At 36.7% G+C, this 13,923-nt stretch overlaps 2 protein-coding genes across 6 annotated transcripts in view; both read right to left on the bottom strand.

Moving 5' to 3' along the window:
• Nucleotides 1-297: 297 nt before the first annotated feature.
• On the bottom strand, nt 298-4,229 carry LOC144075486 (C->U-editing enzyme APOBEC-2-like). Its single transcript, XM_077602544.1, has 3 exons — nt 3,588-4,229; nt 2,284-2,508; nt 298-2,166 (listed from the first exon to the last, which is right to left on the bottom strand). Exons 1-3 carry the CDS (start codon nt 3,806-3,808, stop codon nt 1,863-1,865), a joined length of 750 nt encoding a protein of 249 aa, XP_077458670.1. The 5' UTR covers nt 3,809-4,229; the 3' UTR covers nt 298-1,862.
• Nucleotides 2,367-13,923, bottom strand: part of fhit (fragile histidine triad diadenosine triphosphatase) — a 50,727-nt gene continuing 39,170 nt past the window's right edge. For 4 of the 5 annotated variants that reach the window (XM_077602548.1, XM_077602552.1, XM_077602549.1 and 1 more), the window contains one exon: nt 4,389-7,129. In XM_077602548.1, coding sequence (XP_077458674.1) covers nt 7,022-7,129 — 108 coding nt within the window. In that variant the 3' untranslated portion in view covers nt 4,389-7,021. Of the gene's footprint in view, nt 2,509-4,388; nt 7,130-13,923 lie in introns of those variants that run through there. The other variant, XM_077602550.1, reaches the window with a different exon arrangement.

The raw sequence follows: 13,923 nt of genomic DNA, 5'->3' as shown, positions 1-13,923 counted from the left end.
GCAAGGGGCACCCTGAAATGGTGGCCAGCCAATCACAGGGCACAAACAACCATTAATGCCCACACTCATACCTGGGGGCAATTTAGAGTGTCCAATCAGCCTACCATGCATGTCTTTGGAACATGGGAGGAAACCGGAGTACCCAGAGAAAACTCACGCAGGCTCGGGGAGAACTTGCAAACTCCACAAAGGTGGACCGACCTGGATTTGAAACCAGGTCCCCCACTGTGAGGCCGACGTGCTAACCACTCAGCCACTCTCAATTAATTAATCAATATAAAAAAACATATATATAACTTTTCATTTTTAAAATCAGATATTTTTTATTAACAATTCTGTTGCTGCAGTGTACTATTGCACTGCTAAAAAACACAGCACCCAAAAATGGCATCTCTGTGCATATACATGGGCCTGAACTTGTATGATTTCTTATTTTGAAGGTTAGGACTTATGCACCTATATTTGTTTATCAACGTAGCCTTCATCAAATAATATTGGCTTGCTATCAGCATGGATACCGACCATTTTTATCAAGTATCAACAGCTGGCCACTGTATTTCAAATGCTTTTAGATGTCACACAGGGTTAAATTTGAATCTAGCTACCCAGTTTGCCTCTATTTATGATGATCACTTGACAATTGTAAAAATGCCTTAACTCAATAGCAGCTGTTGTGAACAGCAGACACACTGACACAGACAGAAACAAATAAAGTGGTTTGATAGAGGTTCAGTTTCACCATGTCAAAATATCCTCACTTTCATGACCTCCACGTTAAGTGATAACAATGAGTATTTACTTTCACATCTGTGATTTATCAACATTTTTGTGGTGGAGGAAAAAAAAGTCCTGATAATGTAATGCTTGGTGTTAAATGACAGTTTAACTTGAAAGGCCTGAACATCAGCCAGTTCTATCAGTTGATAAGACAAGATCAGGTAACCTTTCAGCATCAGATGACAGGATAGTATTCGCCAAAAAACTTTTGTAAACCTGTACGTGTAAGCTGCCAGTGCTTCTCTTATCTCTCTCTTTTTTAAAATGGTTGAAGTGTTTGTGTGGTAGACGTGAGATTGTTCAAGAATATCTGAGAATTGATTGTTAAAAAAATCAGAAGGAAAAAGTTACCTTGGTATGGAATTTTTCTGAGATCACAAGATAGCAAAACAAGTATACTACAGTAGCACACACCTGAAATGCAAAATACGGATTACAGTAATCCCTCGATTATTGCGGTTAATGTAGACCAGACATGGCCGCGATAATTGAAAAACCACGAAGTAGGGTCACTAACCTGACTTTGGTGCGGGCAGGCGTGGGCTCAATTCTCACTGGTGGCGGTATGATTGGGGATGCGGATGGTCGTTTGTCTCTCTGTGTGCCCTACGACTGACTGGCTACCAGTCTAGTGTAGACTGTCTTTCGCCCGAAGACAGCTGGGTTAGGCTCCAGCAACCCCCGCAACCCTTTCGAGGATGGGCGGTATGGAGGATGAATGAAGTAGGGTCACCCCTATTTAAAAAAAAGATATATATATTTATTTTTTTAACTTCAGTGCTGAGTCCTTGAAGCAAGCGGAGGACAGGGGAGTGGCTTCCGCTTGAGCGTTTCAGCATGCATTTTCACATTTTTATGAATTTACAAAAAAAACTAAAATAAAAAAATCCCCAGGAATAAAATCTCCGATGTAGTGAAGCTGCAATAGTTGAATCCGCGATATTCGAGGGATTACTGTACTACAAAAAAGTGACCCATTCCACAGCATTTAATTGCCATTTAGGAGCTTCTTTCCCACTCTAAAAATGCATAGCAATACTTTTTTCATACATTTTTTTTTAAATGTTAATACATTTTTACTCTTCTCACTGAAGAATGTCAGAAAGCTTTTCATGATAATACTCATAGCTGTCCTTGCAGTCTTCCCACAGATTAAGAGGTTGGTCCTCATTCTCCACAAATGTATCCCAAATATAGGAAAAGTCCAGAGGCTTCATCATCCTCAGTTTACATCCAGCTTTATGTAGAGACTTTAGGCCATTTTGGATCTCTTGTTCCTCAAACTCAAACAGCCGGGAAGCAAAGATGGTCAATTTGATGTTTTTCTTGGTATTTAACACATCAACTATTTTTGCTGCACAAGCAGAACAGGGACTAGATGACATATACCTGAAAGAAAAGCAGGATTTTTAGCTCTGGTAATTTCAACTACCACATAAAACAAGCTGGTCACCTTAAATACAAATGCATGGAGGTATTTGAAGAGAATAGTTGAATTAAATTTACCAAGTGATTGTGTATTTGAGTGAAGAGTCGTAGTCAGGGAGACACTGAGTGAAGAAAGCCTCTTCCGCATGGGACCCGCTGTGTTCATCCTCAAGACAGCCTCTAAGAAGCCCATTAGCTGTATTTCCTTTATCCACTAGATAGCATAAGAAGGTCTTATTGCGACCTGAAGAATATTCCACATTCTTGAACTGGAACTTGAATGCAAACGGATCAATCCGGTCCCTGTATAAAAGATCAAACAATTTTGAGGTTATTTTCCCATTCGTTTTCCTTATAGCCAGAAGTTAAATATGGTTTGTGTTGTTTCAATAGTTTTATTAGTTTATCAAGTATCAACAGCTGGCCACTGTTAGTAGGAGTATAATAAAAATTATAACTCAAAGTTCTAAATCATACTAGATTAACTGGGGTTGGATACTCAAATTTTTCAATGAGCACAAAAATTGTGTCCCACGAGATTACCTGAAAAATAGTCCAATGTATTCTCACATCTATCAACCTTACAATTTAGTGCCAGATACACACCCAATGTGGGAATTCCCTATTATATCCGGTCTCATGACCAGAAGACATTAAGTCTTACAATAAGCCTACTTAATATAAGAAAATGAAAAACTGGCAGAAACAAAAACAAATTGCACATCATGACGCTTAGCAAAAACAATTACCTTTAATATAACTAACTACCAACTACTAATTAAAAATATCCTATGAATCAGCTATTTTTGTGCTAAATAATAAACATGCTGTTCCTTGAAGTGTTGGCGTGCAAACTGGAATGGTGCGCAAGTATAAATTGACAACAGATTTGTTACTACATAATGAGAGGTATTTTCATATTCAAAGTGGGCTGCGTTTTTCTGATGGGTTCTAACAACATTTCACAATTTACACCAAGCCTCACAATTCCCAAATAATCTGGTGTATTCACATTCACTCCTTGATTTACTGAGTTGGGTGTGACCCCCATACCCCCCAGCCAAAATATTTTGGGAAGAACTCAATTGACATTCCGTCAAAGGGTGACATTTCAATTCTGCCGTATATACAGAGTTGTGAGTTGCAAAAAAGTGGAGAAAAGATACAAGAAGACATTGCCAAAATGTAAAAAATAAAAATAAAATAAAAAAACAACCCAAACATTTCCTTTTTCCTCTCTAAATAAATGTTTACAAGGTGTATACTAGTTGGTTAAAATAGCTAAATTAATTTCAACAACTGTAAAATGTTTCACTCATATTTGATACAACAGCTAAATTAATTTCAAGAATCGTAAAATGTTTCACTCAATATGGACTTACCCTGCAATGATTTCAAATGGAGGAAGTTCAATTGGCTCAACCTGAAGATCTCCATTTTTATCACTAGCTGTTACATCATTGGTGGACAATTGCTCAGTTGATGGCCCCCCTCCATTTTCTTGAAAATTATCTCCTTCATTCTTCAATTCCTTTCCATCCCTGGTCTTTTCAGCTGATTCCTTCGCCTGTTTGTCCTTTCTTCGCTGTATTCTGTCAGCCATGGACTCAGATTTATCGTGGCCACAATAAACAGAAGTTTGATTAAAAAAAGAAAGAATAAAGTAAGCAGCTACTAAATAACTGATTGCCGATAGTTGCAAGCAAGCAATTGAATTGTGCACAGAAGAGAGAGTAAAGAAGTATGGTGTAGAGTGGACTAACTAAGAGCAGAGGTATGAGGGAGAAAGGGGGGCACAGGCTGGTGGTCAGGGGTCTAAGTAAGGGAGGGGCAAACTAACTTGTAGTTCTGCAATATTAGGTAGGCAGAAGTGAAATTTTCAATTCATAATATTGAAATAATACACTAGCAGAATCTTACATTGTATTGCATGACTTAAATCCAATCAAGTGTAATTTAGCTTGGGTCTAAATTGTTCCTTGTTAAAAGCTCCAAATTAAATGGTACCGTTTTGGCATGCAAAACTAACACAAATATAAATGTAAAATACATCTACAGCAACTTAAGTCTAAAATTATCATGATGGACCTTTAAAGGTCTCTGAGGGTCAAACACTGGTAGAGGCACTTAAGCAGCTGCAGTTTACAGAGCAAGCACGTCTATTAAAAGAATAGAGTCTGAGATGGAGACTGTGTATTTAATGATAGTGGCTGTTTGGCCTTTCTATTTAAAGTGTTTGACTAGGCATGCATATGTATATTTGTATACACAACTCTATGTGAGCTAATCTTTATACTAATAGTGTGTATAAACGCACGGTTTATGTCCCCCAAACTGCATAATATAGTTAAGTGCCTTTCATCACACAAGCATATCCACTATAGGTCAGTTCGGTTAATGTCAGGTGAAATATTAAACTCTATTGAAATCCAAGTTAAAACCAGCGATCTTTAAAGCTTCAGTTGCACAGTCTCTGAACTGATATAATTTAGCTGAAAACAGACTTAGTATTGAGTTCCCAGTGGTAAAAGGGGCCAATCTTGTCAATGGCATCTTGAAATTTCAATAAGTATATACTTCACAAGTAGCAAAAACAGTTTTGTGCCTTTAAGGTGGTCTGGTTTTCATTCACAGTCACCTTAAATTATCAGTTAAGATGCAAGTCAGATAGTGCTAAGCATTTAAGCCATTTGAGGAATCAGAAATTTCCACCTCACTTGACTTGAGATAGACAAGTGCATGCTATCGTCTCACATTCGCAGCAAAGTACAGTCTTCCCCGCTACTACGACCATTTCCATGGGTAAATCCCCCTTTACATTCCTCCAGCGCGGCCACCCTCGTGCCGCACAAGTCTCATGTTTCCTCTTGAGTTTCTTCTCTCTCCCTTCAAAAGAGAAACTGAGGAGGACACATTTGGGAGTCGCATCAAAGAAGCCTTCATGCTTTACTGAATTGGGCCAGCATTTGTGCGCACAATGATGATGATCACTCTTCAAACGAAACAGGCTGAGAACCTCAATTAAAATACTCCCCCAGACACATACACATGGACATGGACACACACACACACACACACACACACACACACACTGTATACAGTAATCCCTTGAATATCACGGCTTCAACATTCGTGATTTCACTACATTTTTTTTGTGAGTTCATAAAACTGTTAAAATCCACACTGAAACTCACAAGCGGAAGCCACTTCCCTGTCCTCCGCTTGGTACTAGAACTCAGCACTGAAGTAAAAAAAATCAATAAATATTCAAAGTTCATAAAAATGTGAAAATCCACCCTGAAACTCGCAAGCAGAAGCCACTCCCCTGTCCTCCGCTTGCTACTCGGACTCAGCACTGAAGTAGAAAAAAAAGACCCAACATTAACCGCGATAATCGAGGGATTACTGTATGTGTGACATAGTTGCATGTCTACAACTCTGTTCCTCATCTCTGCCATATTTACATTGCTGACATTCATTAGTAGACAGGTCCCTCTGCTGGCTCTATATGAAATCACAGTTTGACTCATGCCATTCAAACATAAAAATATATACAAAAAAATGAACTGGAACATTGAATGATTTTTTTAAATGCCTGGTGATGGTGGATATCAGTCCAAAACTTGCTCTTACAATGGGGAATTTCCATTATGTACATAGAAACATATTAAAATCCCCAAATTCAAAGATTCTAAATAAATACAAAATTTATATTTCAATTTTGAAGTAAGCCACAGAAAGCAAGAACATTTATTAAATTACTTCAGAGGATCCAATGAAGCAAATGCAAAATTCAGCCAAACTTATGGTTTTAGTTGAAGTTCTTCTCTTGTTCTGTGGTTTAGTCTAGCTCAGCACTTCTTGGAAAATTTAGGATTTAATCTATCTGCTTGGGGATTAAAATAATGTGTTTTAAATTCTTATAGCTTTAATAATGTCCAGAAAAACATGCATGCTGAAACTGTCAAATCAATTTTGCAAAGGAAAATATAAGTCAGTTCCCACACCACCTTGAGCATAAAGATAGTGTCAACTCATCAAGTTTAAATCCAGGGGCTGCTCACAATGGCATCATTACAATGCATGGATCTGAATAATGTGCTTCATTAACGCAGATTCTGTATATAGGCTGAGTGGGGACTATGCGGCATTCCAGTCATCAATCAGGTACAATGTAATGCAAAATTTTGCCAGGACATTGCAAAGACTTATGCAAATAACAAAGATAGTAAGTTAGATCATTCCACGTGTCAAGAATTTAATGATTCATAAAAAAAATCACCTGTGCTTCATGCTACACAAATTACTGATATGCTTGGCTCATATATATTTGTGACATACTTTACATTTACCATATATGGTTGGATTTGCACTTTTCAAAGAGTAGTTCGAGTTACCAAGATAAGATTTACTAAAGGTGACCAGACACGTTGTTTGGAAAGATTGATTGGCTTATTATTGTTGGCATTTTGTGCATCACGCATGCGCTTTTCTGTGGAATCTTGCACCAGTCAAATAAAGAAAATGAAGTAATTTCACCATTAAACGTAAATTGATACACATGTGGCAGGCAACTGGCAACAACGTTACATAAATGATATAGTTCATTCAGCTTATGTGAAACATATACCTTTAAAGAAATACAAATACATTATGTACCAAAACAAGGCTACAGATAATATTGAAAATAAAGGTGAACATAATGTGTTTTTTATCCCAATTCCTGCTGACCATTGCACCATCTGATTGCTGTCAAACAAAAAAAGCAAGTAATAGAATCAAAATGAAAAGGATAAATATTTCTATTTTTACCCTCTCATGAGTTCTCAATATGATTCCTCAAAATGGACGCTTCAGCTGCCATCTCTTCCTCTGATCTCCACGTTGAGGGCACATCTTCATCTTGCCTATCATGTTTTTGGAGCTGTGAATGCAAAATGATATTACAGTGTTGGAATATTTGCTTACAAATTAGATTATTAACTATTTATATCATACTTCCTCTTCTGACCCACTTCCAATTCTGTATTCCAACTTGTCGGACGGTTAAGACCAGTCCACTCATTTTACATTGAGTCATACGCCCTCTGCTGGATCCGTCATAGGTTTTTAAGATACATTTTTAATGCTGCACAATTTTTCCTTTTTTTTGTAAAATTTCAATAGTTACATACAGTCGAAATTAATTGGTTCCAGGACTTTTTTCGTAACTTGAAAATTTCGTAAGTAGAGGTGTACTTTATAAGTAAATTCTCTAATTCGTTCCACGGTCCTCACACAACTACCAACTAAACACTTTAAAATTGGTCAAAGTGTTCCAATTTTATATGTAAGATGTGAGGAAACACAAAAATGACCGGAAAATTATAGGGAAATTATTTATTAATGTCTTAAAATAAATAAAGCATATGAAAATGTGCCCTGCACCGCCGAAATGGTTCCCTCCACAGCCATTATTATGGGAGACGTAATTCCAGAGTTTGTCCGCCAGATGGCGGCAAGATCCCTTCTACCAGGGCCGAAAACCGTCCACCTTGTATTACATTTTTCACTTTTATCTGTGCCGTGTGTGTGAAAATATGTGCCGCGTTAAATTTGTAGGGTTTTTAATCGCTTAATAAGGGAAATTGCAATCAATAAGGGGAGCATTTAGTCGAGGTGGACAGGTATGTAAGAGAGGATCTTGAAGCATGGATAGTGTTTTTTGTGAGACAGCCAATTGAATTGAATTGAATTGAATGCTTTTATTGTCATTATATGAGATAGAACGTGAGCGATGAAATGAGAGCCCAGTGGAGGGTAGTGATGTTCTAAAGTGAGAATCAATGCATCTGCGAGAATATATTCAAAATAAAATAACGGATAAGGAAATGCATTTACTTTTTGGAGGATTTCATAACTTAGATCTTTTTCGCATCTCGAGTCACTCATTTGCATATAAAAAATCATTAGTAACCAGAAAATTTCATACCATAAGTAGAGGTATGACTGCGTGTGTTATTTCTGAATATTTTTTGACAAGATTCTATCATTTAGTGTGAGAGTAAGACTTAAAATATTGACTGTGGACTGCCTCAAATATTAATTTACACCAGTGAAGGGCTTATTAATTGTGATTTGAGAATAGGCCATCGACTCCCACCATGTCGTCATGATGTAAATGCTATAAAAAAAATTGAAGGCTGGGGCAGCATGCAAAGTACCACCCAGGGGATACTTTGTATTTCAGGTGACGAAAACTCATTTTCAAAAGTGTTTCGGACTAATTTATTCTCATTTCCATTATCATCCTCCTTCTGCTCAGGTAAATCCCTCAGCAGTCATTTTTCACACTTTATTTGTTAAGCCGTTCTCACCTTTCAGAAATCATATGCTACGTATGTCAAAGATTGGGGTTTTAATCACTCGTAGAATTGTACACCTCCCACGTAATATGTAGACCAAAAAAAATCACAGGGCATCAACTCAAAATAAAAAATGTGTCATAGTAATGTGATGTGATAACCCGAAAAAATACAACTCTTGACACTCATGCAGTGTAGAGTACTACACAATTCTAGAAACCATCAATACAATACTAAAACATTATATAGCAGCATGCAACTCTACCAAACCTGGACCAGTTCAGAATCCACATTTATTATGCTGGCATAGGTGCTGATTAGTTCATTTATTAATGTGTGTGGATTACCACTGATATGCTTTGCTGGTGGAAGTTCAGCCTGCCAGTCTCAGGAAACTGTAAAGAATAGATTTTATAGTGGAAAAAATACATTGAAATTCTTGGAACCATTTATGTATTTAGATTGCAAATGTAGATCGTGTAGGTGCATATGTTGGAGAGGAGCTGATCCACAAAGCTATTTTATGGTTATTTGCGCAACTCTGGCCGTGTCTGCTTCATATCACTTATTTCAATTATACTAGACTCATACTGATGTGTTATCTGATAGGTCTGTTCACGCTGCGGTCGAAATCATACGATATGGATTGGATTTTTCCCCACTTTCGGAAGAGGTCTGCTATGAGGGTATCTAGTTTAATTTGTTATTTCACTCTCAGTACTGCAGTAACGCATATCAGACTTGTGACATTTGTAAGACACATGAATTGTGCCACTTGTACCTTGTACCATATATCCAGCCACACAGGAGAAGACGCTGAATGCTTTACAAGAAATTACTGTCAATTAAAGTTTAATGATTGCGAGCTTATTCAAGTTACTAAATCTAACGTCATGTTATATACTAGTTCATGTTCTCATATATCCAATGACTCATAGTCCCTTTCACATTGCAAGAATACAGGAAGGAACCAAGAACCTGAGCAGGGATTGGTGAAGTATATTCACACCACAGAAACACATCTGAAAGTAATACAGTAATACCTTGACATACAAGTGCCCCAACATACGAGATATTTGAGATGCGAGGAAATATTTGCCATGCGTGGTCATGTGTTATCATATTTTGAAGATATTTGTGTGTGTCATTTTCGTAATATTTTGAAGGGGAGACAAAAGCAAACAACCCTAGATAGTTTCCTTTTTTTAAAAAGAGCCAAGCCAGAAGAAAAGTAAAAAAAAATTAAAACAAAATTGGAATTAAATTTAGTGTAAAGAGAGATTAAAATGTATTTTTAAGCGTGTCTGTATCATAATCTAAGTTCGTTTATGTTATGTTACGAGCGCGTTGCCGTGCAAAAGGACTCTCTCCTCTCTTATTTTCTGTCTCTCTCCTCTCTCTCTCCCCTCCGTGCACTCCACGTTGTACTGAATAATGTCTCGTTTTAGTATTGAACATCATTACCACTAGATAGTTAATTGTTACTCTGTTAGTAGATGGTGAATTAGAACCAATAAAAATATGCTTTTCCATTGTAATATCCTATTTTTGGTGTTTTTTCAGAGGGTGGGAACAAATTAATCTACATTTAGTTCATTTCTATGGTAAAAGTTGATTTGAGATATTAGTAAATCGACATACGAGCTCGGTCCTGAAACGCTTTAAGCTCGTGTTTCAAGGTATTACTGTATTCTTAGAATATTTTAGGGTTCTAGTAGAGATGCTTTATAAAAACATTAAAAAATAATTAAAAAAAAAGAATGCTTTCAGACTAATCGTGTGTGTAGCATCCTGAAATATTGTACAGTACATTTGTGTAATTATTCTTTGCCATTTTGCAAAATATGTGTACATGCTGACATTTTTTAATCTGCAGTAATCATAATTTTTTAAAAATCTTCCAAAATTTGGCAAGTACTTACATATGATGCAGTGGTTTGGGATCAAAATCACCAAATTCAACACATATGCTGTTAGGAGAAGCTGAGCCCTTCTCCTCACTAATCACTCACAGTTGGAAAAGCAATATCAGGTAGCAGAAAGAGGAAGAAATTGCAGATGATTAACCTCTCACAACCCCATTTTCTCCTGTGCTGCCTTGGTGTTGGCTAGTGCCAAGGCCACAATCATACATCAAACAGGATACACTTTCATTAAACAGTGACCCCACATGGCGACCCAGGGGTCGACTTGAACTCACTACCATATACAACTGAAGCAGATAAAAGGCCTTCACAATACTGCGGCCAACAATCAATACACTTCTAACAAACATGCTGGAGGGATTTATTAGAAAATCCCTATTTTGAGTAGTCCTGTATGGAACACCATTGGGCCAATCCCAAGACCCAACTCACCCTTGTCCTTCAAAACAAACAACACATAATTGAATGATTTCATTCAAAGTCTACCTATGGACATGTCACATGATTACCACAAAGTGGGGAGATATTTAGTAACATCAGATGATGACATTTGTACGTATTCGGTTTCAACTCTACAAGGTGGTGAAAACATCCACACAGGAAGGTCAGAGGCTGCGGTTGAACCCTTGATCTCAAAACTGTGAGGCAATTTGTTAACCAGTCAATTATTGTACTGCCAGGCCACAACATAAATGTGGAAAAAGTGAAACACTGAATTATACCTTAGAGGTGTAATGTGAATATCTTTGAAATGAAATGGTTTAGTGTAATTATTACTTTGCTTCTGCCTTACTTGGGCTAATCTTGATTACAGTATATATCATTGGTATTCCACTGAATCAGAATTCCATTAAAAACTAAAGACCAATATATAGGATTCAATGTTCCAAAGTGGTATCGATGGGGGAGCTTGCTCTCTGAATGACTTTAAAAAAAATATTCAAAACAATCGGATATTTTAGTCTGACAATTTTTGTAATCTTGCTGAATATAGTGTGCTGTGTCAGACTGTGAGACCTTATTAAATGACTTTGTCACCAATCGAGGGACATAATCTTGAACTGACTGCGATTTAAATTACCAGATTACTTAAGTATAGGTGATAATTGGTTCCTGAAGCAGAAACCATGAAATCAAAACTTAATGAGTGTATCGAAGTTTAAAAAGCAAGAATCTTTCAAGTAAATTACTTAATGTTTCTTTATTTGTTTCTTCACTTCAGATCTGATTATTATCAAAAGGAAAGCCATGGGCACTTTGATACCGTAGCGCACTTGTGTCAAAGCGGCGGCCCGGGGGCCAAATCTGGCCCGCCACATCATTTCGTGTGGCCCGGGAAAGTAAACCATGAGTGCCGACTTTCTGTTTTAGGATCAAATTAAAATGAAGAGTATAGATGTATATTAAAGCTCCTGATTTTACCCCTTTTAAATCAATAATTGTATTTTTTAAATCATTTTTTCTGTTTTTAGTTCAAAAATCATTCTGTAAAATCTAAATATATATATATATATATATATATATATATATATATATATATATATATATATATATATATATATATATATATATATAAAGCTAAAATAAACATTGTTTTAGATCTATAAAAAACTGAATATTCAGGGCTTTTAATCCAGACCTTTTAATTCCATTTATAAAAAAATATATCTAAATATTATATCTAAAATGGTCCGGCCCACGTGAAATCAAGTTGACGTTAAAGCGGCCCGCGAACCAACCCGAGTCTGACATCCTTGCCGTAGAGTAAGTAGTTCACAATTAAGACAGTAAATCAATCTTAAAAATGTGATAGACTTATTTGCACCCCTCCACTGCAAGACTGACAACTATGGATATACGGATGCTTTGGATAACTTTTTTTTAACACTTGCAGTCTTATTTGGAATTGAAACTCACGTTGACCTTCGTTACCCCTTTTTGCATAACTTTGCCTTACATCCACTATTTATGTGTGAGTGCTTATTGTATAGCATAGACACTTTCCATTGAATTTTCCTAATTGCACCACGGGAGTATTGCTATTTCCGAATGTAGAGAAGGCATTAATCAGCTAGGGAGTTTGGCATTGTCTTCTATAACGATTGCAGGCTATCCTCTTGCTATCTGACTGTTTACTATTCTACCCAAAGTCCCATTTGGGACCAAAAACGGAAGAACTTCCCAAAGCCTTTCTCCCAACTCCCTTTTGTACAAGACCAAAGTCATTTGCACAACACAGACATGTTATGAAATGGGGGAAAAGACGTGTTTAAAATATCCCCCTGATTGAGCTTGGCTCTTGCGGATTCCCTGAAGAAATTAAAACAGCCTAACTGCAGGGTTGTACCATGTCCTCATCCATGCTCCTGCACAACTGTGACAGTCCCTCTTGGACAATGACATACATGGATGCTTTTTAAGTTCACAGTGCTAGAAATGGAGGGATGGAAATGTGAAAACTCTCGTGAGGAACTGGACTGGGGGAAATGAGAAATATAGCAGGGGTAAATCAGAGAACCAGTTAAGGTTGTATGATTTTGAAGTCATTAAAACAAGATGTTCTTTGTAGAAACAATTCTCATAATGTGTTTATCCATTAACAAAAACAATGTATTTTAGTAGAAGTGAAATCTTGTCTGATGCATAACCTAGCTATCTTGCTAAATGACTCTCTTATGTTACATTCTAACATATCACCATATCTATTTATCTGTGCACAAAATAAGAATATACAAAAAAAATCCCCAGCCATTTCTCTTTTCACCACCGTTGGTGATTTACAATTATTTTGAAAGACTTGAGACTGCAGACCGCAACAGCACACAGCGAAGAACTATTTCCCTAAAAAGGATCCCTCAAGGGATGCCCACAAATATCAACTAAAACAAGCAAAGAAAAATAAAATAAATAAACATTGCATGTTGTAGCACTTAAACAAAAGATGTGTGAAAGTCATGAGAAGTGAATATTTATATATTTAGTCAACTAACCTATTTTGCAGTTTCATAAGCTCAACAAAGAAAAATGGTGATATGCCAGTTTCAAACCAGAAACAATTACTTATATACAACAAAAATCTTCTCGTTTAGTCGTTGTAATATGAAAGTATAAATGGTAAACGGGGTGCCGCTATTCTCCCAATAACCCTTATGATCACATGCAAATTAAAAACAAACCCATTTGCTTCCCAAGAAAGACACATTTAATATCTCCCCTCAGGCATGATGAACGAGTAGGGTAAAATTATTTTTTCTAAGCCACGGTTATTAAAATATTCATATCAAACTTGCACGTCATTGATATTCATTTGCTACAGACTCTTGTTACAAATTCAAAATGTCACACCGAAATTTAAAACACCCTGAAAGGCGTGTTCATTATTTTCTTATTGAAATGTTGTGGTTCACTGGTTTGGAGAGTCTTGTTCCTCAGGGCTGTATATATAGTGC

The sequence above is a fragment of the Stigmatopora argus genome, chromosome 6 (assembly GCF_051989625.1).
Source record: "Stigmatopora argus isolate UIUO_Sarg chromosome 6, RoL_Sarg_1.0, whole genome shotgun sequence".
NCBI lineage: Eukaryota > Metazoa > Chordata > Actinopteri > Syngnathiformes > Syngnathidae > Stigmatopora > Stigmatopora argus.
Note: the sequence above shows the minus strand (reverse complement) of the source record. Positions and strands in the feature narration are given on the sequence as shown.